The sequence below is a fragment of the Manis pentadactyla genome, chromosome 14 (genome assembly GCF_030020395.1).
Source record: "Manis pentadactyla isolate mManPen7 chromosome 14, mManPen7.hap1, whole genome shotgun sequence".
Classification (NCBI taxonomy): Eukaryota; Metazoa; Chordata; class Mammalia; order Pholidota; family Manidae; genus Manis; species Manis pentadactyla.
This window is the reverse complement of record NC_080032.1, coordinates 64235719-64263027: the sequence shown is the minus strand read 5'-3', so window position 1 is coordinate 64263027 and position 27309 is coordinate 64235719. Positions and strand designations below refer to the sequence as shown.

The window sequence follows — 27309 nt, the reverse complement described above, 5'->3', positions numbered from 1 at the left end:
CCTAGTTTCTGACAAAGAAGCTTCTCTAGACATTGCCAAATGTCCCCTGGAGGGCAGAAGTGCTGAGCTGGAGTCCAGACCCTGCATAATTCTCCACAGTGGCACAATCTTGTTCCCTGTGCAGGGTGGGGAAGATGAGGCAGGGGGAGCATGAGGCTTATCAGATCCTGAGACAGGTCCTGGGACTCTTGTGCTCATTTCTTTCTGGATTGATTACTGGATCTGCTGCCCACACCTGAGCTAATGTGAAATATGAAACAAAGACAAGCTTAGGGAAAGATGTCTAAAAATTTATAAAAACATTTATTCATGAGAAAATAGGGAGACTGGCAAACATATTCCAGTGAAAGTGGCTAAACTCCGGTCATTTAAGCTAGGTTAAGAGAAATGCCATATAATATTATAAAGGTCATTTACATATTAAAAGGCCAGAAGACAGGCAAGCATATATTTGACAAGGGGAACGGAGTTGAAGGTCACCCCAAAGATACTCTGGACAGCAGGGACAGAACGGGCGAGGGCCTTCTAGGGCCTGGGCATGTGAGTGGACGCTCGGCGGATGGGGGTTGTTTTCTTAGATGTCTCCTCTTCCATCATCTCTGCTGAAAGCTCTATTCAAAGAATTGGAGGAATAAGAAAAAGCTGAGTCACAAAGATGTGAAAAATAAATTTCAGAGGAAAATGAGATGGCCCCAGACCATATGGCACAAACAAAACCCAAAGTGCCCAAGAAGGAAGGCAACCTTGGGGGAGGAGAATCTCTCTACACAGCAGGACCCCATCCAAACCAGCCTCCCCAGCACACTGTTCCTTTGGGGCAGAGTCTGGGAGGGAGCACTGTACCTTCCTTGCTGGACTCATCACTTGAAAAGACAATTCTGGGTTTCTTTTTTGAAATTCGCTGCTGGGTGTTTGGATGCCGACGGGTAGTCCGGCGGGGCTCAGGTGTGACGAAGTCATTGTCTGAGTCTGCAGACACTGGATGCTGGTGCCGCCTGGAGACTAGTGAAGGTGGAGGCGTGAGTCCCCAGAAAGGCCCCTCCACCTGAGGAGGAGTGGCCTGGCCTCTCCACCGTGGGGCGGCCTCACCTACCGGTTGACTGTTTCCTGGCTGATGAGGCAATCCGGCTACTCCCCTGGCCAAGCTCTAGTTCCTCTATTGCACCCAACCCTCTGGTGTGACAGGTTCGAAGCTTCTGCTCAAATTCATCTATTATAGCCTGGTGGGAAAAGGAGATAAAGAGGGGGTCTGGAAATATAGTTATTTCTATGGTTAAAAAGAAACAAGGCCATGAGAGGGTGTGGTGAAACCCTAAATGCATAGTACTCAGGGAGAGAACCCGACATAAGAAGGCTCCACAGCCTGTGACTCCAGCTATGAGACCGTCCGTCAAAGGCCATGCAGTGCAGACAGCAGAAATACCAGTGGGTGTGGAGGGCTGAGGGGAGGTGGGAGGCAGGAGTAGTAGGGAGCATTCAGGGCAGGGAACCCACTCTGTGAGATGCTGTGATGGAGGACACAGGTCACTGGTCACTGTCTATCCAACCCACCTGATGTACTCCACGTGTGAACCCCAATGTAAATGATGGACTCTGGGTGATAATGACGTGTCAGTGTAGGTTCATCAACTGTGACTCATGTGCCCTTGGTGGGGGATGTTGATAGGGGAGAGGCTGTGTGTGTGGACGGGGCTCATGGGGGGACTCTCTATACTTCCCATTCAATTTTGCTTTGAACTTAAAACTGCTAAAGAAAAGAGAAAACAAACAAACAGGAGTTGGAGGCACAGAGATGGTCACTGTGGTTACTTGGTTGCAACCAAGCCGGGAACCGTGAGGCAGTAACAGCGGGTGGCCAGAGAGGCTCGGAACCCATGGAAGGCGCGACCAGTATGGAAGCCAGCAGGGGCTGCGTACCTTGCCCTCGGGCTTGGCCCCACGCTGCAGTTTGCCCACAACCGACAAAAAAGCAGTGAAGACGGAGTCATCTGACAGTTTATCGCCAAAGCAGTCAAAATTGTCCAGCATTTTGCGGAGGCCTCGCTCGGTGAGGGGCAGCTGCGACACGCAGTAGGCCAGGTCCCGGTACTGCCGCTCAGTTCTGCAGCCAGGAAGGGCTCCGTGAGGGGCAGCAAGACACAGGAAGCAAAGGCCCCTCCTTCCTCATCAGACGCCCATAACCCCAGGGATGCCCATGGGGGCTCTTTCCCTGGCAGGGCCCCCCTCTGCCCAAAGATCCTCAACGGGCCAGTGTACCTGGCTGTGCGGAAGCGCTGGCACAGCTTCTCCACCAGGCTCTCGGTCTGCTTGTCCTTGGTGATGTAGGAGAGCAGCTGCCTGCAGGAAGGGGAGACGTGGGCGTGTGGTCACGGGGCAGCTCCGTGCCTTCCACTGAGACCAACCCGTACCCTCCCCTGCACCGGCCTCCTGTCATCCCCTGAAGGAATTTTTTCTGCCCCGCCTGGGCCTGCCTCACTGCTCCTCCTGCCCCCTCCCATGCCTCGGAGAAGGGCACACTTCCACCCCAGGGAGTCTTTACTGTGAATTGAAATTTCTAATGGAACAGCTGCCACCTAGTGAGTACTGCTATGTGCCTGCCCCCACGTTAGCAACTTTACCTTCGTGAATATTCTCAAGAACTAAGGGGTAAGTATTACTGGCTTTGTCTTATAGAGAAGGAATAGACACAGAGAAACCAAGTTACTGTGGGAGGCCACAAAGCTAAAAAGTAGCAGAGGTAGAATTCAGTAGAGGTTTGTCTGATTCCTAAGCCTGTGCTGCAGGAAAAATGGGCCCCAAGGCCCAGGAAGCCATACCTCATGATGGTGTGGAAAGGCTCTTCCTCCACCCCTCCCTCAGGGTCTGCCAGGCGGCTGATGATGTCTGGAAGGAGATTATAGATCGCATTGCCCTGTGAGAGAGACTCACGTTAGAGATGAGCTGGCATACTTTCCCTCAGAAGCAAGCCCTAAACTGCCTCTCCACCTCTCACCTTGTGGGAAAGTTCGTTAAAGAAGTTCTTGGCCAGGGCAGCGATCTGTGGCACCGGGTCGATGAGCAGCACGGCCATCTCGCTCACCTGCCCCTTCACTTTCACCATGTCCTTTAGGATCAGGTGGGTCATCACCAGCCCTGCTGTTTTCCGCACTTGCTGAGCTGGGTCCCGGAGGCTGGGAATGGGATCTCAAGTCATTGGGAGGGACCCAGACTGGGCCTACACCCTGATGCTGGAGGGAAGGGCCTCAATAGGAATCTATCACCCCTTTTTAATGTGCCATTCTAGAAGCAGTTTAGAAAGCTGTCTAGAGCTGAAAGCTGGGATTGGGGAGAGGCCAAGCTTGCAGCCACGGTTTGCAACAGAGGGATCAATCCCTTTGGGGCCATATTTTGCCAGGGTCTGGATGGGTCAAGTATCAAGTATATGTTCAAGGTAAAGACAAGGGAAATACAGTTTTCATGAATGTCATGTTGACCGAATTCCAGCCTCCCACAGCTGGCAGGGACTGCTGAAGCACTGGGTGGGATCTCTTACCGAGCATACAGATGAGGTGTCCAGGGGTCCACCAGGTTGGGGAAACGGATGGCTAGATCCCCAGTAGCAATCATGAGGTTAGACCGGACAATGGGGAGTGAGGACTTTTCTAGCATTGTGAACAGAAGACGAAGCTGGGAGTCACAGAAAGTGGCACTAGGGGCAAGGAGAAGATCATCAGGGAAATCACACCATCCCCAAGCTCCTTGAGAAGGCGGTAGCAACCCCAGGGCTTACCTGATCATGCAGAATTTGCCAAGGGCAAGGGAAGCAGCTGCAGAGAGCTCTGGGCTGCTATAGAGGCCAGGGTTGTTGCAGACTTTTAGCAGAAGTGGAACGAAGGCAGCCAGCATCTGTTTGCCTGTTGGAAGAACAACTCCAGTTTGGGGCAGGCGATCTCTGTTGGGGAAAAGGCCACTCAGCTGCTCTCCTTACCATCTAATAGTTCCTTCTCACAGATGCTACGGATTAGCTCGGCTTCTGTGTCATCAGCAGTGGCCCCTACCAGTCCCATCTCCTCCTCCATGGTGGTCTCAGAGCTTGTATTCTAATGGGAAAGAAGCCAGGGATCATGGGTAATCAGAGACTTTTAAAATTCCAGCCTATCTTCATTTTGCGTGAGTGGGATCTGGGGAAAGGCAAACTGCAAAGCTGTTCATAGGCTTGTCCGATGTGTCTGTGAAGAGGAAGGGGTCCTGAATGAAACAAGAAAAGAACTAGGTCTCCTATACTTAAGTTGCCAAAGCATATTCCTATATCTCTTCTTAACTCATCCTCATAGAGGCGTGCAATTTCCTGTAGACAGTAACCAGACAGATCATGCCATACAGTGGTTCAAGGTCACAGAAGCCAGACCTTATCTCACTGCTGCCAGGCTGTGTGTCTCTCATCTGTCTGCAAGACACCAATGCCTCTAGTGGACAGAACACCAGGTCTCCCCGCAGGAGGCCAGCAACCAAGGCTGATGGAAAGGGGGTGGGGTGCCTGAACGTTCTCACAAATGCTGCCTCGGGCACAGCCTGTATTGTGCACTGAACTCCCTAACTCCATGCTGTGTATCTGCCCTAAACTTCCCTCCCTGGGGCATCATGATCACTATTCCGTCTCTGTTCTCACTCATCTCTTCCAGAGTAGAGGTGGCAAGAAGGCAGAGCGTCTTCTTCATTTCACTTAATGGTAAAAAAGCAGAGACGCCCAGAAGGAAGTGTGAATGACCTGAGGTCCTGAATCAAATCCATGAAGTGCTGGAACACAAACCCAAATGCCCGGGCACTTCACTCACCTTCTCCTTTGGATCTTTAGTCTTATGCTCCTGTTCCTCCTGAAGCACTCGACGCCTGCAGAGCTCTCCACTCACTGCCTGTTCCAGATGTACCAGCTGCTGCAGGGCCACATCCCCAGCCAGGGACAGCAGGTTCATCAACAGGAAAGTGGGGAGCATGAGGGTGACCTCTGGGGAAGAGGGGGGAAAGAGGGAGGACAAGACAAGATCAAGTCTCACAGGCCCCTACACCCTGTTTTTGCTGACCTCCCCCTCGCTCATGTGCTACACAACGAGTGAAAAAGTAGGAGATGGGTGGTGGTGGTGGCAGTGACTGGCTGAAGCTGAGTGACACAAACCAGACAATATGGGCTGTGGGGGTCGGGGCCGCTTTGGGGCATGGTGCTGGCAGTGGTTTCTGGCCTGGCAGGGAAAGCAGCAGAAACTGGCTGCTGCCCGCTGGTCTCCTAACCCTCTGCCCACTCACTTGGGTCCTCTTTGGTGGGGCTCCGCTCCTCCAGCTTCTCCAGGGCCTGCTGCGCACAGCCCTGCAGTATGTAGCCGCAGATCACCTCGGGGCCCTCTGCCAGCTGGTAAATGAGGGTCACTGCAACCTCTTTGAATGGGATCCAGTGTGGGTCTGGATGGACAAAGCCTTCAGAGGAGAAGGGAGAAGTCACCCACTGCAGACGAAGGAGCCAGTCCTGCCCGAGACCCTTTACGATAGCTCACCTTTGGTGACCATGTCACGCAGTCGCTCAAACAACCTGTGTTCCTGAGGCAGCCGGAAGGGAGAGTGATGTTTGCCCAGAGAGGGCTGCTAAGAACAGCAAAGCCAGAGGGTGGGTGTCTGTTGAGGGTGGACAGGGAACCACCACCTCCTTAGTTTGGAAGTAACCCTCCCATACCTTTCTGCTGTCGGAGATGTTGGCAATGGTGTGGCACACCTGCTGGGCCAGCCTGTAGTCCTGTGGGAGCTTCTCATCCAGCCCTATGCTCACCAGTGTGTCTAAGTTGCTTTCTACAATTTCTGGTTTCCCTCTAGGGGAAGGAAGCCATAGAGTTAAAGCCAGTCATGGGGAGGACTCTGTGGGGGACAATGCCAAGGGGCCACAGGTACCAGCACTCAACAAAGTGCTCCAAGAGCCGTGGAGGACTGCAGGGCAGCTCTGACAGGGCTCGCCCCTCCAAACCCTTCTGTATTGAACCCCACATTTCTGCTAGGCACGGGGGCTGGAACTTCATGTTATCTTCCACGGAGATAGCCAGCTCACACGCTGAGCTCAGCTGGCCTGACTGCTACTACTGAAGGAAGGGGAGCGCTCTCAGTACCCTTCTTTGCTGAGATCCCACTGCCTGTGTGCGTCTGGGCCTCACCGTGCCATCATCCCAAGAAGCATGACAGAGGAACAGCGCTCCAGAGGAGAGCAGGGCACCTTCTCAGTTGCCCGCTCCCACAACAGTTGGGTCACTGCTGGTTTCAATTCATCCTTCTGTACAAACTCACAGACCTGAAGAGGAAAAAGGCCTTAGACTAAAAACTGACAATTCCCCAGACCCTTGGTCCACTTATTGAAGAGAATAGTGAGAACCTAAAGTGGGTAAAAACCACACTTAAGAACGGAAAAGGAAGGAGGCTCAAAATGTGAAAGCAGGTTTTGGGGAGGCGCCTCCACCTCTGCTGCTCTTCTACTTCCAGGCCTGCAAAACTACTCTTGTTAAGATGACATATTGAAACTGACCTTGTTGAGACCTGTGTGGCTCTGTCGTTCTGACTGCATTCTGGAAATCTCTAGGTTCTCCTGCTCTTACCACAGACTCTGCGTGTCTAGAAGGGAAGCCATCATCTGCCCTTTCCTTTTCCTTTTCCAATGGTACCAACACTCTCTTAGTCACATATGCTTAAAACCTCACAGTCAGCTAGTTTTTTTTGACTCATTTAGTCCTACTTATTCTTCCTCTAAAAATATGTCTTCTATTAAGTCAATTCTATAGCTTTTCTTCCCACCCAAGTCTAGTCCCTTGTCACTGCACACTGACAGCACCCTCCAGGGACCCTCCTGTCCCTAGCCTCCTCTCCAACCAATTTATATATTCCTGCTGGATCAGCGTTCCATGCGCCTATTCCATCACGCCACACCTCTGCTCATCACCGAGGAGCAGCTCCCCCTGGCCTCCTGCAGGGCATCCCGCCTAGGAGAGCTCAGGTCAGCTCCAGCCAGGCTGTCCTCTTCCCGGGAGGAGAAAACGCGGCTGGTGGTAGTGCTCCTCCTGGTGGAAGCTGATGGTCAGCACCACCTCCACCCTCTGTCTCCATAATGGGAATGCTTCAAAGCAGATTTGTGTCATGAAAATGCTGGGGTGCCTGCTAATGAGACTCAAGTCCCAGACTCTTGAAAGGCACCCAGAAACCTTCACAACTGAATTCCAACCCACATTCCATCTCTATTGTCTTTTCCACAGAGCAGTTTTAAGCCAGAACACAATCTTTCTCATCTGCCACACAGGCTGAGCTTTCTCGGCTATCCATGGAGAATGCTGCTTCTCCTCTGATTCTTTAAATCCTATTCATAGAGACCCAACCTAAGTGCCATCTCCTTCAGGAAGCTTTCCTTGACCACCCCACCTCATGTTTTCTCTTTCCCACTTTGGACTTATCAGTGTGACCTATAAGGTAAGAGTGTATTTTCTGGAGCTCTTACTGCCTGGGTTTCAATCTCAAACTTTGCACACCTACACTGTAACTAGCCAGGTCCTTTAACCTCTCTGAGCCTCTAGACTCTCATTGTAAAATGCAGACAATGGCATCTCCTCATAGGGTCGCTGTGAGGATTAAACAAGTGAATATGTGCAAAATGCTAAGCACTGTGCTGGGCATATGGTAAGTGTTCTTATTAACACACCACTACTCGCTACTATAACCGTTTCCTGTGCCCTTCTTCTGGCACTAAGTTGTCTCTCTGCTACGTTGTTCTAGAAATGTTTTGTGTTATTTGGTTACCAACTAAACTGTTGATTCCTTCTAAGTTGGGGACCTTGAAAAGAAACGATCTTATATTTTATGGCACTGAGTAAATTGCTGAATGCACAGTAATCATTCACTAATACTTGTTGCATGAATAAGAATTAGGAAGTGAGGAGACTTACAATTTCCTCAAGACACTGAATGGTCCCAACTGAGGCATCCACCAGTAGCAAGGAGAGATTATGAATCAAAGCCTGGGCCCTGGCTCTGTGGGAACAGCAGAGGTCAAGGTCATTAAGGGACTGGTAAGTAGAACCTGGCAAACAGATTCTCAGGGCTATCCCACCACAGCGTCACGGAGCTGCAGAGCACGGGCTTCTGTGGAAGTTAGGCCCCACCCTGTGCCCCACTTCAGACCACCTGCCTATGGGTTCAGAACTCCTCTAGGAGGGAGTCCCCCACACCCCATTCCTTTAGGAGAGCAGATATGTCTCTGTAAGAAGCAACCTCAGAAAAGTCAGCAAGACAGAAGTGCCCACACACCTGGCGGAGTCCCCTTTGGGGCTGAGGTAGAGTTGGCGGTATGCATTAAGCACAGCTTCCCGGATGCCAGGCTCCTTGGACAAGATGAGAGGCAGCATGCGGCGTACCCCAAATAGGGCCTGAGGTACCCCAAATTGGAATACCATCACAAAGAATTCAATCACCTCCTGTACCACTGAGAGGACAGACACAAATGTCACCCACCTGCTTAGCAAAACTCCCCCAATATTTAAAGATGGAGCCTTTCTTAAAGTAGCACACTCAAGTGAAGGCTCTCCTTTTCTCTGAAAATGTGGACTCCTCCTATAACGCTCTATCATGAAATACTATGTACATTAAAATATATACGATCCATGGGACTACACAAAGCGAACAGAAATACAGAATCCTTGTGTTTTAAAGGAGCAGACAGGTATCAATATAACATGTACAAGACTGGTTTTTCCAACCCCGAGACCCAGTCCTTATGGAAAGGGACTTTGGTGTACGTACCAGTAGTCGTGTTTTCATACATCATCTTGCTGATGATGCCAATGGCCTCTGTAATCTTCAGAGAGAAGCTGTAGGCATCCTGCAGATACTGGACGAGCATCTCCTGCTTCACCAGTTCATCGCTTCCCCTGGATTTCTCAGGTTCTGACACATTTGGCTTGTCTTTACAGTCCGTCTGTCCTGGGCCCATGTTCCCTGCAGACCCTTGGGGATTCTTCTGTGTGGAAGCTGCTGGCGCTAGGAGTTAGAGAATTAAAGAATGGCTTCTGTTCAAGGGTATATGGGGAAATCCAATCTCTGGATGTATCTTTTTACAAAAGGAAGGTATAAAATTTAGAACCTATTCTAAAACATTTTGGTTCATTTCTCAGAAAAGATTCCTCAAGTCCTCTATGGTTTGGAAATACCCTTTCACGCCCAAGGCTCAATCTTTGGCCCTTGGCTGCTTCTATTCCAGAGCAGAAGCACTGCCACCTCCCCTGGCCTCTTACAGCACCAGGTTCTATTAACCAGGTCAGTATCTGGCATAAAGTAAAAGGGCCATAAATACTACTTCAAATGTTTTGTTTGTTCTGAAGAAGGAAAAGGAATTACTTTTGAAGATAGTTCCCAAGAGATGCAGAAAGCTGGTCTCCTCTGGCTCCTCAAGGTCCATATGACTGAAGGGTTCACACTCCTGGAAGAGGCCTGTGGCTTCTCGAGTGAGAATGATTGCCTGCCTGAAAGAACATCAATCTGTCACCAACTCAGCACCCAACAAGAGTGTCACTGCAGCCTTTTGAAAGGCAGCTTACTTCATAATTCCACCAAGAACCTAGACTTCCTGCTTCAAAGACAAGGAACACTTCTCACACTTTAATTGAGAAGCACCGAGAAAGGGGTGAGCTCAAAACACTTCTATTTCTGAAGTGACAGGCTTTACCAGAGTCTTTCAAAAACTCAAATAATTTAAAAATTATTTTAAATTTACAAAATCACCGACCTACTCCAACCATTGTTTAAAAACTTTGCTAATTGAAAGTTTGGAAGAAACTTCCAATAACTGGTCAATTTATGGTATAACCATGCAATGGGATTCTATGTAACCATAAAAAATAGCAAGGCAGCTATTCATGTAGAAATATTAAAACACACTGAGATATATAGTTAAGTGAAAAAAACAAGGTGGTAGAACAGTGGGTAGAGAATTCTATCAACTGGGTTCAAAGTTGTGGAGGTCTGACTGCACCTCTATATTATCTCCAAAGGGATGCTCAGTAAACTAATAGCACCACTACCCTGAGGGGAGGGGAACGAAAGTGGCTGGGAAACAGGTTTGGAAGGGACTTTCCATGCATGTCCTTTCTATAATTTTAAATTCTGTATTAATGTGAATGTATTGCCAAATTTTTGAAAAGTATATTTGTTTAAAAAAATTAAATTTAAACAGTTTTGTTCTAACATATGTTTAAATTTGCAGTTGAAGGCGTCACGGGGATAGTAGTGCAGCATGGAGTATAGCCAATGGTTCTGTAACATCTTCCTATGTTGACAGATAACTGCACTAGTGGGGGTAAGGGTTTAATAATATGGGTAAACTGTTGAACCACTGAGTTGCATATTTGAAACCAATATAAGATTGCATATCAACGATACTTCAATAAAAAATTTTTTTTAAACTTTCAAATGGAAGCAAACACTTCAGTTATAAAGCCTTTAACTCTATTGATTGGTAAGGATTTCTGAAGGAGGAAGTGACATCTTTAGCATGAGAAGAAATATTCTTCTAACTGATAGGAGAAAATACTAGCATGGCTGGAAGCAGAAGCAGCAGTTATAAAACTACAGGCTTCAAGAAACAACAAATGCTGGTGAGAATGTGGAGAAAGGGGAACCCTCCTACACTGTTGGTGGGAATGTAAGCTAGTTCAACCATTGTGGAAAGCAATATGGAGGTTCCTCAAAAAACTAAAAATAGAAATATCATTTGACCCAGAAATTCCACTCCTAAGAATTTACCTGAAGAAAACAAGATCTCAGATTAAAAAAGACATATGCACCCTTCAGTTTATTGCAGCACTATTTATAATAGCCAAGACATGGAAGCAACCTAAGTGTCCATCAGTAGATGAATGGATAAAGATGTGGTTCATATACACAATGGAATATTATTCAGTCATAAGAAGAAAACTAATCCTACCATTTGCAGCAACATGGATGGAGCTAGAGGGTATTATGCTCAGTGAAATAAGCCAGGCGGAGAAAGGCAAGTACCAAATGATTTCACTCATTTGTGGAGTGTAAGAACAAAGCAAAACTGAAGGAATGAAACCAGCAGACTCACAAGACTCCAAGAAGGGATTAGCAGTTACCAAAGGTAAGGGGTAGGGGAGGATGGGTGGGGAGGGCGGGAGAAGGGATTAATGGACATTATAATAAGCACACAAAATATAGGTAGGTTACGGGGAGGGCATTCTAGCACAGAGAAGACAAGTAATGACTCTATATCATCTTACTATGCTGATGAACAGTGACTGCAATGGGGTGTGTGGGGGACTTGATAATATGGGTGAATGTTGAAACCACAATGTTGCTCATGTGAAACCTTCATAAGATTATATATCAATGATACCTTAATAAAAAAAAAAAAAGCCAGCCCCAAAGGTTAAACAAGATGCCATTTATGTAATATTCTTAAAGTGACAGTATTATAAAAAAAAAAAGAGTGTGGATTAGTCACTGCGAAGGGTTAGAGATGTGAAGGGAAGAGGAGGCAGGTGGGTATAGATATCAAAGTGCAACATGAGAAATCCTTGTGATGATGACACTGTTCTGTGCCTTGACAGTGGTGATGGATACATGAACCCACACAGGTGATAAAAATGCATAGGACTAATACACTCCACACACACAAATGAGTACAAGTGAAAAATGGGGAACATCGGAGTGAGGTTGTGGATGGTAGCAATGTCAATAATCTGGTTGTGATATTGAACTATACAGTTCTACAAGATGTTGCCACTGAGGGAAACTGGGAAACGGGATCTTTCTGTGTTATTTCTTACAACTGCATGTGAATCTATAATTACCTTAAAATAAAAGGTTAATATAAAAAATAAAAGTAAAAAAAAATAAAACTACAGTCTCTCTTTATGCAGCTCAGAGAATTTAGAATTACAAAGCCATTTGAGACCAGATGATCTGATCAGTTTCTTCATTTTACAAATAATGAAAGAGTTTTTTTTAAACAACATTATACAACTGGAACTGTATAACTGTATTTATATTATAATTCCTTCAAATGAAGGAGAACTTTTGCCTATTTAATTATAATAGTGTTTACATCTAGTTATTTTAGTAGTTTCTTTAAACTTTTGTGAAAGGAGAAAAGCAAAGCATGCCTATTGTGGACTATGTATGCCTTTGGCATAACTCGGGTGTTCAGACCACTCCTCCAGTGAAAACACGCCTCATTGGTCTAGAGACAGCATACTCTGAATGCAGTTCATTTTAAAGAAATATCGCTTCTCAAAAGTTAACTCTAAATCTACACAGGCCATTAGAGAATATTCCATTCTCTCACATACTTGTAACTGGCTTTGGCAAGCAACTGGCGGATGCGTCCCTTCACCTCTTCAGCGGTCTCTGTACTAGCAATCTTCTCAGGAACCTCCTCTTCCCCCTGGGGAAGTTTTAGCAGCTGCTGCAGGGTACACATCAGCTCCGGCAACATGGCTTCCCACTCCTCCTCTGGGTCCAGAGCTGTGGCTTAATGAGAAAGTCTTGCTTAGACTCCTTCACTGGTTTCTCACTGCAGGAAGCAGAATGTCTGGGGTGGATTCCTATGTTGTAGCTACTCACAAGCAGCTGCAGTTCGCCTTTGGGCCCTCAGCTCTTGTAATTTTTGGGTTTCCTTCTGCAGTGGTCCAGCAAGGTCAGTATCACTAAGCTACCAAGGTAAAATGGTTATCGGGATCACTAAGTCACATAACTTCATCCTTGTTTTCATATAATTCCTTCTTTTTTTTTTTTTTGGATGGACAGAGCCCACTCACCTTGCAGGAAAAGGGATTATTGGCAAGAAAGTTGGCCAACAGCTGGATGGCATTTTTACACACTAGCACCGACTTGTCTGCAAGACGTCCCACTGCTAAGTTCACCACTGCTTGGAAACGCGTCAAGGGGAGAGCCTATGTGGGGTGGGAAAGAAGGATCAGCTCACATCCCACATCACTAATCTGCGCAAGACAAATAGTGACAAATACTCTAAATGAGGTACCAACTCACTCTAAAGGAGCTTTTCTATGGGATAAAACAGTTAAGGAGTATTCTTTGTAATGGTTACATAGTACAGTCCTGTGGAGGAGCCTGGCACCCTTGTCCTTCGCAGCAGAAGAACTTTACTCTTGGTAGTCAACAACCTGAATTCTAGATTCTGCTTTGAGACAGGTATTTTTCTTCAACACTAGAGTCCTCTTTTCTCAGGCCTGGACATAGAGGGGTACCATACGTCTTTATTGTGCAGAAGGCTATTCACCTTCTGCTGGACGATTCTGGTGAAGAGTTGCAAAACACGGCTCCGCACGAAGGAGTTGACATCATGGCCATGGGCTTGCAAAGTGTCCAAGAACTGGTCTCTGGTGTCTCGGGCTGCTTCCTCCAGCTGGTCACCATTCAGAACCTGCAGTACCATCTCGGCCATGGCTGCTAGCACAGCATTGCGCATCATGTAATTCTGAGAGACAGGAATAAGACTGGTATGAGCCTCTGCACTCCAATACTAACTCTCCTGTCCCTAAAGAAGAGGCAGGGCTTTAGCTAAGGTTAAGCTTGCTTTTTATAGCTATGACTCTTTCTGGTCAACTGTGTAGGTATTCACCTCTGAGGTCACTGGAAAAAGCTGAATCCCAGAGGGGCTTTGCCCAGAGGAGAATATAGGAACAAAATAAGCAAGAATCCACAAAGTTTTTCCTTGTTATGACTCACCCAGGTAACCATGGTGGAGGCCAAATGTGCACTCACATCTATCCACCAATACACATTTGAAAAGCACTGATTACCACCTTTCATCTGAGGCCTCAAAGCCTTTGATCCTTATTAATAAAACTTTCTCTCCCACTCTCCTCCCTTTTAGCAACAGAGAGTGAGACACAGAGAAGAGAAATCAGCCCTAGGGTGCCCAGCAAATCCACTACAGTCTGGTGGAGAAGAGGGTTGGGGTTTTTGTCAGGCCAAGAGCCAGAGAACTGGGTCTCGCACAAGAAGTTAGAGTAAATTAGATGAGCGAGTAGACTATTTTTGTCCTTGATCTTCATGAAGGAGTGCCCTCCATCACCCTGGGAAGCAGCAGGTTAGCACTCTGGGATAAGAGAGAATTGAGAGAGATGGGATGGGTTGACCTGAGCTGAGACAGTTCCTTGTTTGGAGAAAGCAAGGTGAGCCAGAAGGTAGTAAGAGGCTTCATCCTGAAGAACATGGGACTCAGAATCACAGCTGAATCACTCTTGCCAGACTTAACTGTGGAACTGTTATTTCCCTATCAGATCTGGGTAAGACCAGTGTGATATCAAAAAGGGACTAGCACATGGCTCTTTATTCAGTATACTTTGTTTGCTTCTCTGTGGGAAGGAATTGCCACAGTGATAAGTTTAGACAACTTGACTTCAGCTGAAAACTACCTGCTTGTTAATAAAGAGCCTTTCAACAATGACTTAAAATCTCCTGAAGAAGCTGAGATCCCCAGGGGACCACCTACCTCTCCATCCAGATGATCTAGCAAAATGCACATGCTGGACATCAGGATGGCTGGGATGTGCTCTGCTAGTCCTGTCAGGAAGGCTGCAAAGCCCTTCGCCCCTGAAGCATCCCGACTCAGCTCCTGGGGACACTTCTGTCCAATTTCTCTATGCAAAGAAGAAAACAGCCATCAAAAGATAATTCAGTGCCCAGTAAGGGAAGGTAACACTGGTATCTAAGATCTGAAAGAATCTAGTAAATATATTGCCAATTTTTCTTTATTTTACTCCTGAGAGAAATGAAAATTAGAAACTTAAGGGAAGAGTCACCTTACAATCTCTCCCACTATGCTCTTCATCTCATAGTCAGCTGCCCACTGACTCACGGCTGCCACCAGTACAGGTGCCAGGTGTTCGAAGTGCTGCAGCATCTGGATGATCTTGACGGTGGCACCTGGGGGAGGACAGACGTGAGAACCTGTGGGCAAATGAAAAGGTGGGCCAAGCGGGGGCTGACTTACTGAGCATATGGTTATAACGTGCCAAGGCTACACCCAGCAGGTACGTGAGGGCTTCCCGGGTGGGGCGGTTCCTCTGGTGACCGATGGTGGGGTTCTCCAGGAGGCGGTAGCAGCAGCCGGTAACCAAACTGAGAAGGAAGAGAGGGAGCTGATGAAGCCAGCTGTCCAGACCCCATCGTGTGGAGGTCCTGCCTCACTTACTGTCTCTCCCGCTCCCAAAGCCAGGCTCTCCTAGTTTCCTTCATTCTGTCACCTTCTACACCAAGTTGTTTTACTTCACTGACACTAGATAGGTACTCAGTCCTTCAAGATGGCCAACTTTCAACAGGTTATGATGTCTACACGAAACCTGAACATATGATAAAAGATAGGTTAAAGTCACCAATGACTTTTCATTATGAATATAACGGTCAATTCAGTCCTCATCCTGACAACCTTCCAGCTGCATCTGACAACAGTTGATTGTCTTTTCTCCTTGAAACACGATCCAAGCTCCCTTCTTAGTTTCTTCAGCTGGTTCCTCTCCTCATCTCATCCTCTTAATGCTGGAGTGTCCCAGGGTGCAGTAGGGATTTCTGCTCTCTTCTAGCCACACTTACTGATCTAGTAATCTCGTTCAGCTCAAGGCCATAAAGACCACTGACATAAATACACTGTATCCCCAAATGTGAGCCTCAGCCTATATCTCTCTTGGACTCAGGGTTTGTACATTTACCAGCTGAACCTGACATTACTTGGACGTCTAATAAGAACCCCAAACTTTCTATGTCCAAAAGAGAAACTCTTCTTGTCCCCTCAAAAGACACCCCCAGGCCCCCCCCCCCCCCCATATTTCAGTTACTGGCAACTCCGTTTTTCTAAATGCCGAGGCTAAAACCCTGGTGAGTCGTTCTTGACTGTCTTCTCCCTCAGACCTCACACACGCTTGTCGGCTCACCTCAAAAACTACAGAATCTACCTGCTTCTCTCCGTATCTACCGCCGCTCTTTGTTTGAAGCTATCATCATTTCCTGTCTAAATTACTGCATAGCCTCCTAACTCCTAACTCCACTTTCCTCCTTTGCCTCCATAGTCTGTTTCAACACAACAGCCAGATGACCTTGGCAAAGTGCAAGTCAGACCACCTCACTGAGAACACACCAAAGTCACCATGGCAGCCTGCGAGGATGGCCCCCACCACCCCTCAGCCCACAGAGCCTAGCCCTCTCACCCTTGCCCAGGGCCCGTCTCTCTGGCCTCACTGCTATTACTTGTACAGGCTGAGCACACTCCCTCCTCCGGCTTTTTGCCCCTGCTGTTCCCTTTCCCTGCTCTTCCTCTTCCTCCAGATATTCTCATGGCCTGCGTTACCCCCTCTTGGTCTCTGCTCTAATGTCACCACTTCAAAGAGGCCTTGGGCCTTGCTGGAACAGTGATTTAAAATCACAACCCTCTCTCATCAAACTCATCCTTTCCTCTATTTCTCTCCACAGCCATAAACTACAAAACATACTAAGTATTTTACTTATTTTAAATGGGCATTAAATATGGGAAATTTTCAGCAGTTTCTAACATTTATTATGGACTTCCTAACAGCTCAATGTCATGAGTACACTTCTGTATCACAGAAAGAAGTGAAGCATGAAACAAACTATTGAAAGGCACACCAGCAACAGAGCCCACATTCCTCACAGCTCAGTATTATCTGTAGCCACTGTAACTACCCACCTGACAAACTCCTCTTCAATGACTGAGTGGTTCCACAGGTGACGAATGTCCAACTGCAGGAGCTGCGTTAAAAGCTGAAGAACTGGTTGCCTCTCTTCTTCCCAGTCAAAGCCATGGGCTGCCTTGGCACGGGCTCTCTTGCCCTAATAAAGGATCATGTATACGTTTAAGAAAAAATAAGGAAACAAAGAGGATCAGGATCTGCTAGTCTGAATGCCCGAACTATCCACTGTGGAGACTGGGTAGAAGGTAACTCAAAAGTAGGACAGGTTCCAAAAAGACAGGAGCTGCTTGTCAGGGGGTACACTGTGATACTTTCAAATAGTTCCTCAAAAACCCTCAGTCAGGACAGGAAGGATTCCCAGAATCTCTGGATACCCTTCTTTCTCTTCAGTTCTCCTATCTCACCAGGCCCCCAGTGTAAGTGAGCCAGCAGCTCTGAATTACCTTCCCACCCAGGTCCAGGTCCACGAGACTCGTCTGGCTGCTCATAGCCTCAAAGGATTCCAGGAGGCGTATCAGCGCATAGCAGTTCATTTTAAGGGCATTTAGGTGGGCATGTCTATCTGATCTACTCAAAGCTGCATCATCCAGGATAGCTGGAAGCTCCTGGGAATGGCGGGATACCACTGCAAGGGGCACAATCTGGAGTCAGTTTCATTCGTTTTCCTCATCTATTCCCAACTTCAAACCATCCTGCACTTGCAGCCATCAGATTACCAAAGATCTGTGTTTCATCTCTCAGTGGCCACAACACAAGCTAAGTCCTTTGGGACCCCTGACCCAGCTACCCTGAACACACCCTGTCCCTACTCTCTCACTCCAGTTACCATAATTTTTCCCTGGCAACTGGAAGAATCACCTCTATTAAAGAGTAGAGGCGATTCAAAAGTAGGAAGAAGTTCTTGTTGGTATGCCCTTACAGTGAACACACATAACTCTGTATTGCCCACCAAGATTACAGACCTTCATAGGTCAGAGGCTCCCGGGCTTAGCCAAACCAACTGAATCACCACAGCCTTGATATCATCATGTGGCTGATCAAAAGCAGGAAGCAGTAAACAAACACCTTCCACCCCTCCCCTTGGCCCATAAACACCTTTGATCAGGAATTCCAGAGTATCTTCCTTGAGGCCAGGATCTATACTTCGAAAGTGACTATGAGGGAAAGAAAGTGTGGGGGTGAGACAGGAACCTGCTGAGCCCATCCTGACAGATCAGATCAACGTGAAGAATCTAATACCGAAAAATACATGTGAGATCACAAACTGAATAAATATGGTGTCAAGCTGGGGTAAATGCTCATTAGTAGAGATATTAGCACCCAGAACCATTTATCAGTGAACTGATAATTTGGCATTTCAGGATTAACATGCAAAGTTAGGTCCAACAACTCTTTTTAAAGCACCAGCTGGGTACTTTACTTACTGCAGAATGCTGTAGATGGTATCAAAGTGCTCTAGCATAGCCAGTGGCCCCTGAGCTTGGAAGGCAGCCTGAAATGCTACAAAGATGAAGGGAACTGATTAACACAGGAGAAGGGTTTTTTTTTGTAAATTCTATTCACAGCAGAAAATCAATTACGTTTATTGGTAGAAACACAGACGGAGACAGTTCATTTCAATGTAACCTATTACAATACTATCTTACATTTAGTTCTGTTTTACAACTATAGACTGACGAGTTTCATCATATCTCTGATCTAGATAAAGTAGATGGTATTATGCCTATTTGATGGGAAAAGAAATTAGTTGTCATTTGTCCACTGTAGTTAGTAGTGAACACAAACTCAGGACCTTCCCAAGTGGCAAAAACAGTACACAGCTCTTGTACTTTTCACACAGATGTTAACATCTATCACCATAGTACAAGAATCTATTCTAAACCAAGAAATTAACATTAATTAATTTAATGCTGCTAACTAATCCACAGGCCTTATCTGAATTTTGCCAGTTCTACTTATGTCCCGTTTCTGGTCCAGGATCCCACAGTGTATTTCATTGTCATGTCTCCTTGGCCTCCTCCAATCTTTCACGATCTTGATATTTTTGAAGTATACTAGCCAATTATTCTGTAGAATGTCCCTCAATTTGGGTTTGTCTGATATTATTTGCTCATGATTAGATTGAGGTCACGCATTTTTTACAAGGTTATTGTAGAAGGTCCTTCAAATGCACCATTCCCAGAAATACAGGATGTCAATGTTTTATTAACTAGTGATGTTATGTTTGATTACTTGGAAGTGTTTGCCAGCAGTCTCCACTGTAAAGTTCCTGTTTCCTCTTTTGCAATTAATAAGTATCTTGTGGGGAGACACTTTGAAAGTATGTAAACATTCTGTTTCTCATCACATTTTGCCTGTTACAACTCCTGCTGCAGTACTGACTAAATGGTGATTTTTCTATCTCCATCATTCTTTTTACACTTACTAATTGGAATGCCATGTAAGAATGAGCTATCCCTTTCCCTTGAATTTGAATTTACTTATTCAATTGTTTATTTATGTCTCAATGGACTCCTGGATATTTCTTTTATTCTGCTTCAATCCATTCCTATTATTATTTATTTTGTTGCTCAAAATGTCCCACACTTGACCACGGGGCTCCTTCAACTTGGCCTATGTCCTTTTGACATGCCCCCCCCCCTCACTTCTGCCCTCTCACTTTCTCATACCACAGGATGTTTTAGGCTCATCTTGTGCTTTTCCTAGCCTGGTCCTGAAATCAACCATTTTCAACAGTCCTGGTTTCTTTTATGGAAGAATGGTATTTAGACCCAAGTTCTACACACTAGTTGGGCTTGCTGTTATTGGAACATCAATAGCTTTTAGGCCCTCTCAGCAGAGAACAGTAGTGTATAAATGTATATACACCCCCCAATCTATTTTCATCTCTGTCTATATATGAAAAACATGGGTGCATTTACATATTGGCTCAGTCTTAGTATACACATAAAGCACTTTCAGAATTGCTTACCACACTTCTGTGAAAACTATTTAACAACCAGCTTACAATAACTTGTGTAAAGTTCTTTCATATAGAGTAAAAAAACCATTGTTTTTCAGTTACTTAGATTAGTTTTTTTCTTGCCCACTCCTTAGTGTAATTACGTTAAACATTTGTAATGTACTTGTTACTACCTCTATTACATTTTGAAAACACAGCATGAGTCTTTTGATTCTCAAATTCAGTGCTCTTTTCATCCTGATTGTACTGCTTCCATATAAAAGCTTCAGTATCAAGGAGAGTAGAGTGGAGGTATATCTTAAAACAGGAGTGGCAAGGCAGGATGTGAGTCAGAAAATTTTTGAATCACGTTTACACTTAGCTCCTTCTATGGATGGGGAGGGAAAGAATTCCCCTGCATCCTTCATGTCTGCAATATCATGTTGGTTTGCCTAGGAAGTAAAGCTAGAATCTTGTACTCCGTTATCACTGCTGGCATTGATAGGTCCAACGTTGTCCAACTACAACCTGATCCTCTGATTTTTAACAAGCTGTTTTATTCCGCCAATTCCTACGGACTCCCTAACACTATACTCCTAGCATGTTCTCCTCTTTATACTTTTTCTCACCCTTTGCTTCTTTTCATTTAGCAGATGACTGCTTCCTACTTTACAAAAAGAGAGAGAGAGATGCCAGTTCACTCCAGGCAATTATTTCACACCTTTCCTCTGCTCATAACACCGAGACCCTCTTCTCCAACTCACCCTCAGTTAAAGGCTTCACCTGCTATCTCACTGTGAACACAGCATTGGAGAGACGAGAACTCCCAACTGCCCTCTCTGTAGTTCCCTGCACTGCCTGCATCTGTACCCATAAACTTGGCCTTCTCTTTTGCTGCTGCAGGTAAATTGTCCCTGCTTTAATAACCCCCACAACCAGCTAACATGCTTCCTTACCTACTACAGGATACTCCTAGAGCTGTCCTCCACCCCGGCACCACTTTCCCTCTTTGATCATTCCCACTCAGCCTATATACATGTAATGCAGCCCATCTTACCCAAAAAACCCTCCCTTGACTGTAACTGCCTTCTAGCTCCCACCCCATTTCTCTGCTATTCCTTAGAGCAAATTAACCACAAATGTAGCTGAACTCACCATCTCTAGTCTCCTCCAATTTTCTCACCACCATTCCTCTGAAACAGCTCTCATCAGTTACCAGCAACTGCTACATCACTACTAAGTCCAGTAATTAATTTCTAAGTCCCTGCCTCTAAATGTTGGACCATCTATGGTTTCATGTCTTCAAACTGCTTTTCTTCTCTATCTGCAGTACACTGAATCTCATGGCTTTAAATGCACTCTACATACTAATTGTTAAATCCCAAAAGTGTGTTTAGCTGGTACCTCTCCCCTGAACTGCCAATCATATAACCCAGCCTAAAGCTGCCCCTCTCCTCTTCTACCCCATCTCAGCAAATGACAACTCCCTTCTTCTAGCTGCACAAGTCAAAACACCTTCTAATCATTTTAGATTCTTCTTTCTCTAACCCCACAAATCCAATCCAATCCAAAAACAATCCTGGTGGCTTTATTTTCAAAATATATTCAAAATCTAACCTTTTTTGGTCATCCCCACTGTTCTCACTTGGTATATGCCTGGCTGTTAGTATGTTAGTCTCTTAATCCCTTTGCTTCTCCCTCGTCCCCTACAGTCTCCTCTCAACAGAGTAGATAGTGATACTTTCAAAACATCAGGCCATGCTATTCCTGTACTTAGAACCCATTGGCTTTCAAACTCCCTCACACTGAAGCTAAAGTCTCTACCATGACCTACAAGACCCTAGATCAGTGTTTCTCTAACTTAAATGTGGATCCAAATTACCCAGGGATCTTCTTAAAAAAACGGATTTCCTGACACAGTAGTTTTGTGCTGGGTCTCCATTCTGCATTTCTAAATCATGATACTAATGCTGCTGGTCTGAACACTTGAGGAGCGAGACTCCAGAATAATCTGCATCACTTCCCATTTGACCTCTATTTTTTCCATCCAAATTCATAGGCTTAGAATGCCCTTCCTTGAGGTTCTGCATAGCTCACTTCCTCACTTTTAAGGTCTCTGCTCAAATGTGAGCTATCAGTAGGCTTTCTCTTATCATCCCACATAAACTGCCAGTTTCTACTCTGTGTCACCTTATCCTTTTTATTTTGATTTTTTTCCTTGGCACTTCTGACCATCCGATGTACTTCATTTTTATATACTACTCGTTGAGAGCCTTGAGAGAAAGAATTTTGTCATACTGTGTTCTGCTTACTGCTGTATTCCCATACCTAGAACAGCATCTGGCATATAGCGAATCATCAGTAAATACTTGAACAAATTAAATGATTTGATCTTGTATATTTGTAGCAAACTTGTATTTAGGGTTCTAAGTATCAAAAGTAATGCAATTGTTATAAAAGGAGTCTTAAAGAGTGATCATCCATAAAGGCCATATACAAGAAACCCACAGCCAACATCATACTTAGTAGAGAAAAGCTGAAAGCTTTTCCTCTAACATCAGGAATGAGACAAGTATGTCCACTCTCACCACTTTTATTCAACACAGTACTGGAGATCCTAGCCACGGCAATCAGACAAAACAAAGAGATAATAAAGGCATCCAAATTGGTCATGAATAAGTTGAACTGTCAATATTTGCAGATGACATATTATACACAGAAAACTCTAAAGACTCCACCAAAAAACTACTAGAACTAATAACTGAATTCAGCAAAGTTGCAGGATACAAAATTAATACATAGAAATCTGTTGCATTCCTATATACCAACAATGAACTAGCAGAAAGAAAAATCAGGAAAACCACCTTTTTTACAATTGCATCAAAAAGAGTAAATACCTATGAATACACCTAACCAATGAGGTGAAAGAACTATACCCTGAAAACTACATGACATGAGAGAAATGAAAGAAGACACCAATATATGGAAAACTATCCCATGCTCATGGATAGGAAGAATTAATATTGTCAGAATGGCCATCCTGCCCACAGCAATTTACAGATTCAATGCAATCCCTATCAAAATACCAACAGCATTTTTCAATGACCTAGAACAAATAATTCTAAAATTCATATGGAACCACAAAAGACCCCAAACAGCTAAAGCAATCCTGAGAAAGAACCAAGCTGGGGCGATTATGCTTCCTGACTTCAAGCTGTACTACAAAGCCACAGTAATCAAAACAGTACAGTACTGGCACAAGAATAGACCCATAGATCAGTGGAACAGAATAGAGGGCCCAGATATAAACCCACACATATATAGCCATTAATATATGATAAAGGAGCCATGCATACACAATGGGGAAAAGATAGCCTCTTCAACAACTGGTGTTGGGAAAACTGGACAACTACATGTAAGAGAATGAAATTGGTTTATTGTCTAACTCCATACACAAAAGTAAACTCAAAATAGATGAAAGACCTGAATGTAAGTCATGAAACCATAAAACTCTTGGAAGAAAACGTAGGCAAAAATCTCTTGAATATAAGTATGAGCAATTTTTTTCCTGGACACATCTTCTCAGGCAAGGGAAACAAAATAAAAAATGAACAAGTGGGAATACATCAAACTAAAAAAGCTTTTGTACAGCAAAGGACACCATCAACAGAACAAAAAGGCAACCCACAGTAGGGGAGAATGTATTTGTAAATGACTCATCTGTGAAGGGATTAACATCCAAAATATATAAAGAATTCATACACCTCAACACCCAAAAAACAAATAACCCAATTTAAAAAGTGGGCATAGGACCTCAGCAGTAATTTCTCCAAAGAAGAAATACAAATGGCCAACAGGCACATGAAAAGATGCTCCACATCACTAATAATCAGGGAAATGCAAATCAAAACCACAATGAGATATCACCTTACACCAGTTAGAATGGCCATTATCCAAAAGACAAGAAGTAACAAATGTTGGCTAGGATGTGAAGAAATGGGAACCCTCCTACAATGTTGGTGGGAATACAAACTGGTGCAACGGCTGTGGGAAGCAGTACAAAAGTTCCTCAAAAAACTAAAAATAGAAATACCATTCAATCCAGTAATTCCACTTCTAGGAGTTTACCTGAAGAAAACAAAATCCCTGACTTGAAAAGATATATGCACCCCTATGTTTATCGCTGCACTATTTATAATAGCCAAGATATGGAAGCAACCTAAGTGTCCATCAGTAGATGAATGGATAAAGAAGATGTGGAACATATACACAATGGAATACTATTCAGCCATTAAAAAAAAATCCTGCCATTTGCAACAATATGGATGTAACTGGAGGGTATTATGCTTAGTGAAATAAGGCAGGTGGAGAAAGACAAATACCATATGATTTCACTTATTTGTGGAATATAAAAACCAAGGAAACCAGAAGGAACAAAACAACAGTAGATTCGTAGACACTGAGAAGTGACTAGTGGTTACCAAGGGGAAGGGGCTGGAGTGGGGGGGCACAATAATTCACAATTATAATATAAGTTTTCCCAGGGATGGTAGTATGGCACAGAGAATACAGTCAATGATTCTGTAACATCTTCCTATGTTGATAGAAAGTAACCGCAGTAGAGAGGGTGAGGATGTAATAATATGGGTAACTGCTGAACCACCATGTTGTACGTTTGAAACCAATATATGATTGTATATCAAAGATACTTCAATTAAAAAAACTAAAACCAGTCTCTTAAAAAAAAGTGATCATCTATTAAAAAAAAAAGTATTATAATAACCATGGAACAATTTGCTATAATTTGTCCAATTGGTGATCCACATATCCACACATTATGGAGAGAAGAGTCTAGTATAGAGACTACTGTTTAGCCACCCGCCAGTCAACCTCCACGCTCCCCCTTCTTCTTTGCTTCCCAAATGGTGATATGCCTAGGTTTAGGGAGGCTCTTAGGTAATCATCATCTTGATCAATTTAGCCAATCTGAGTAATTCCATCTCCCTTACCAGTAATAATCAGTTAGGGAAACAGGCATGTGATCCAACTTGGACTAGGTCTGTTGGGAGACCTCTGGTCAAGTTTTAAAAAAAAGAAAGAAGAAAATTAAAAGCACAAGGTAGGAAATCATCTTTGCCATCTCTGGACACAACAGCAAGGAGCTACCATCCAGCAACCATGATGGGAAGGGCAAGAGAAGACAAGCTGGAGTGAAATTATCAAGCTGACTCATTATCTAAACCTTCTTGTTGTAGGAGATAATAAATGAAGTAGGTTATTATCCCTATCTATACAGAGGAGAAAACCTTTACAGAGGCACAGAAATAATTAAGTAGCTTGTTTGTCCAAGGTCAGAGTGGTAAAGCCAGAATTCAAATTCAGGCAGCTTTGCTCCAATGTCTTAATTTCTATTCTATGTACCTCTCCAAAGCCACCTAACAGATACAAGATCATTTCTAATAAGTGACATTATGGGGTCTTTTTGATAATGTATAAATTGTCTTGGTCATCTACAGGTTTCAATGGGTAACTGCATTGTAAATATATTGTACAGTGGTGCAGGTGTACATACATATTATGTTTTGCACACTCTTGGAAACAAGAGACAAGACTCTAAAGGTGTTACCTGAAAAAGGTGAGGTCAAGTCCCAGACATATGAGAAAGCTATCTTCTATAACTCTTAAATCCACCAAGGCTTAATCTTGGCATATAAGGCATAAAGATCTAAAACAATTCTTTCCTAAAAAGTAACCATATATATACCAACTGTTTATTGACTAGTCGAGAGAAGGTGGTCAGTGAGTGTACCCTGTGTAATGCATCTCATACAATGCTAGAGGGAGAAAACAGTGGCAAATAGGAAAGACATGTTCCTTGCCCTCAGGGAGCTTAGTAGTATAGTGGAACAGACGATAAAAAGGGATGGTTGTTTTGAAGTGCTAGGCACAGCAGCAGCTATGGAGTCTTACCTCTAAGCTGTGGTGCAAGATGTCTGATGGACAGTACCTCTTGCACAACATACTGATTCACTCCTCCACTTTTCAACAATTCTTCTGGGGATAAAGGCAGATGGAACTCATACACCTGGGGAGACATCGTTCTCCCTCTGGCTTACAGGACTGGAAGCCAAACAGCAAACAGGTCAGTCTCTGAGGCCTGTCTTTTTTACCTGGTTATTTAGCTATTATTATTCCCCCCTCCAAAAAATAAAGCTTTTTAGTCTTACATCAAGATCAAGCTGATTAACATTATCGTACAGGATGTGATATCAACTCTAGACTAGAATCTCATTCTAGTCTTGACTCTGCCATTTGGCCATGTCACTTAACCCCCGGAGCCTCATCTGTAAAACAGGGTCACTAATTTCTGATTACAAATTGTTCTGAGGACCAAATGAGTCAAGGGTATGAAAGTGTTTAAGGAACTGTGAAGTGGCATATCAATGAATTAAGTTAGCGTTATTTTTTTCATTTTTAGGGGCAGAGCTTAAGTGCTGAGAGACTGTCTCTCCCAAGCTGGAATAGTGACCCAGCAAGGGCAAGCGGGTTTCCTAGCTCCAGAATGGGAGAGCATTAACACGTATTGTTTACCCTGTGCCAGGTTCTGTTAGGCTATTTGAATATATCACATCTGATGTAATTCTCCAAATGCCAATCTCACAGAGTGCATAGTAATATAAATCTATTTAGATTAGGAAACTGAGGCTAAGAAAGGTTAAGCGATTTGCCCAAATTCCGCTGCCGATCTGTCAGACTGTTTCTGTACCTCAAAAATATACCCATTTGACCTCCCTGTCCCTCCCACGCTGCCTAATAATACCGCGTCAACAGCCCCGTATCCGATTTTCCCAGCCTTTCATTCCCCGCTCCCCATTAACAGCACACCTTTACAGGAGTTCACCCGCCGTTCCTCCGACTCCGGTTTTGGGGCTGAAATGAAAGAAAAAAATACGGAGCGTACAATACACACCGATCAGCGAGGCAGCGCTCAAACGGGCAAGGAAATCTGCCAATGCCGGGAAGGCGGAGGCAAAAACCCGCCTAGGGACCAGGCGCCGCGCGGCGCAAACTTGGGAGTTCAAATCTCAACGGCCGCAAGGGGACCAATCGTGACGCTTACTGGAGAGACCGACCAGTCATAGCCCAGGAACACGGCCGCGCCGCCGGGAGGGGCGGGGCCTACGTCGAGTCCCCGCCCCACTCGTCGTCGCTGCCTCTTTCCCTACGAGGTCCTCCTTGGCTGGCTGCGAGGAGGCCCTGGCAGTGCCCGGGCACTTGTAGTGCCCCGGGGTGGTGACCCACTCAGTCACCCCCAGGACAGGAGGCAAGTCCAGGCCGGGAATGAGAAGGCTCAGGCTCTAACCCAGGTTCCGCCATCTCTGCGTGACGCCCAGCAGGTCACTGCACTCTGAGCCTCAGCTTTCTTCCCCTGCAGAAGAGGGGTAATAAAAAACAGCTACAGAGCAAAACCGCTGTGAGGCACAGAGAAAAGAAGCTTTTGGCTCCAGGTTCTGGGACTTCATCTCTCTTACAGTTGAGGGACGCCCAAGGAAACAGGAAAGGTTGAATTTTCTTGAAATTCAGTTTTAGAGCGCCCTCGAAAACGAAACGAGCTCCTTAGTTCTTCCG

General features: G+C 45.0%; 1 protein-coding gene and 1 non-coding gene across 7 annotated transcripts; both read right to left on the bottom strand.

The window, feature by feature from the left end:
* Positions 1-284: 284 nt before the first annotated feature.
* On the bottom strand, positions 285-27004 carry NCAPD2 (non-SMC condensin I complex subunit D2). 6 transcript variants are annotated; one of them, XM_036910070.2, is made up of 33 exons: positions 26801-27004; positions 26566-26610; positions 25651-25800; positions 18164-18239; positions 17835-17893; positions 17183-17364; positions 16736-16878; positions 15029-15156; positions 14838-14961; positions 14528-14675; positions 13310-13507; positions 12828-12962; positions 12634-12721; positions 12360-12540; positions 9388-9512; positions 8794-9030; positions 8302-8476; positions 7941-8025; positions 6171-6304; positions 5702-5834; positions 5526-5613; positions 5281-5448; positions 4815-4984; positions 3968-4079; positions 3770-3893; positions 3533-3688; positions 2993-3170; positions 2817-2911; positions 2257-2337; positions 1918-2101; positions 1094-1220; positions 844-1002; positions 285-611 (listed from the first exon to the last, which is right to left on the bottom strand). In XM_036910070.2, exons 3-33 carry the CDS (start codon positions 25775-25777, stop codon positions 526-528), a joined length of 4206 nt encoding a protein of 1401 aa, XP_036765965.2. In that variant the 5' UTR covers positions 25778-25800; positions 26566-26610; positions 26801-27004; the 3' UTR covers positions 285-525. The 6 variants fall into 6 exon arrangements, 5 of the variants coding, with proteins under 5 accessions (XP_036765965.2, XP_036765964.2, XP_036765967.2 ...); XM_036910069.2 differs by having other exon boundaries at positions 26566-27004; XM_036910072.2 differs by having other exon boundaries at positions 5526-5610; positions 26566-27004.
* LOC118924888 (small nucleolar RNA U85) lies at positions 17442-17773 on the bottom strand. Its single transcript, XR_005029776.2, has one exon. It is a non-coding gene; the product is annotated as a small nucleolar RNA U85 (small nucleolar RNA).
* Positions 27005-27309: the final 305 nt, after the last annotated feature.

Bases quoted from the DNA above. Each gene is read 5' to 3' on its own strand.
- NCAPD2 (XM_036910069.2), bottom strand. From the start codon at position 25,777: ATGTCTCCCCAGGTGTATGAGTTCCATCTGCCTTTATCCCCAGAAGAA. The intron at 3,689-3,769 runs GTAAGCCCTGGG...CCTTGCCCCTAG, and splicing joins GGCAAATTCTGCATGATCAG to TGCCACTTTCTGTGACTCCC. The intron at 2,102-2,256 runs GTACACTGGCCC...TCCTGGCTGCAG, and splicing joins CAGCGCTTCCGCACAGCCAG to AACTGAGCGGCAGTACCGGG.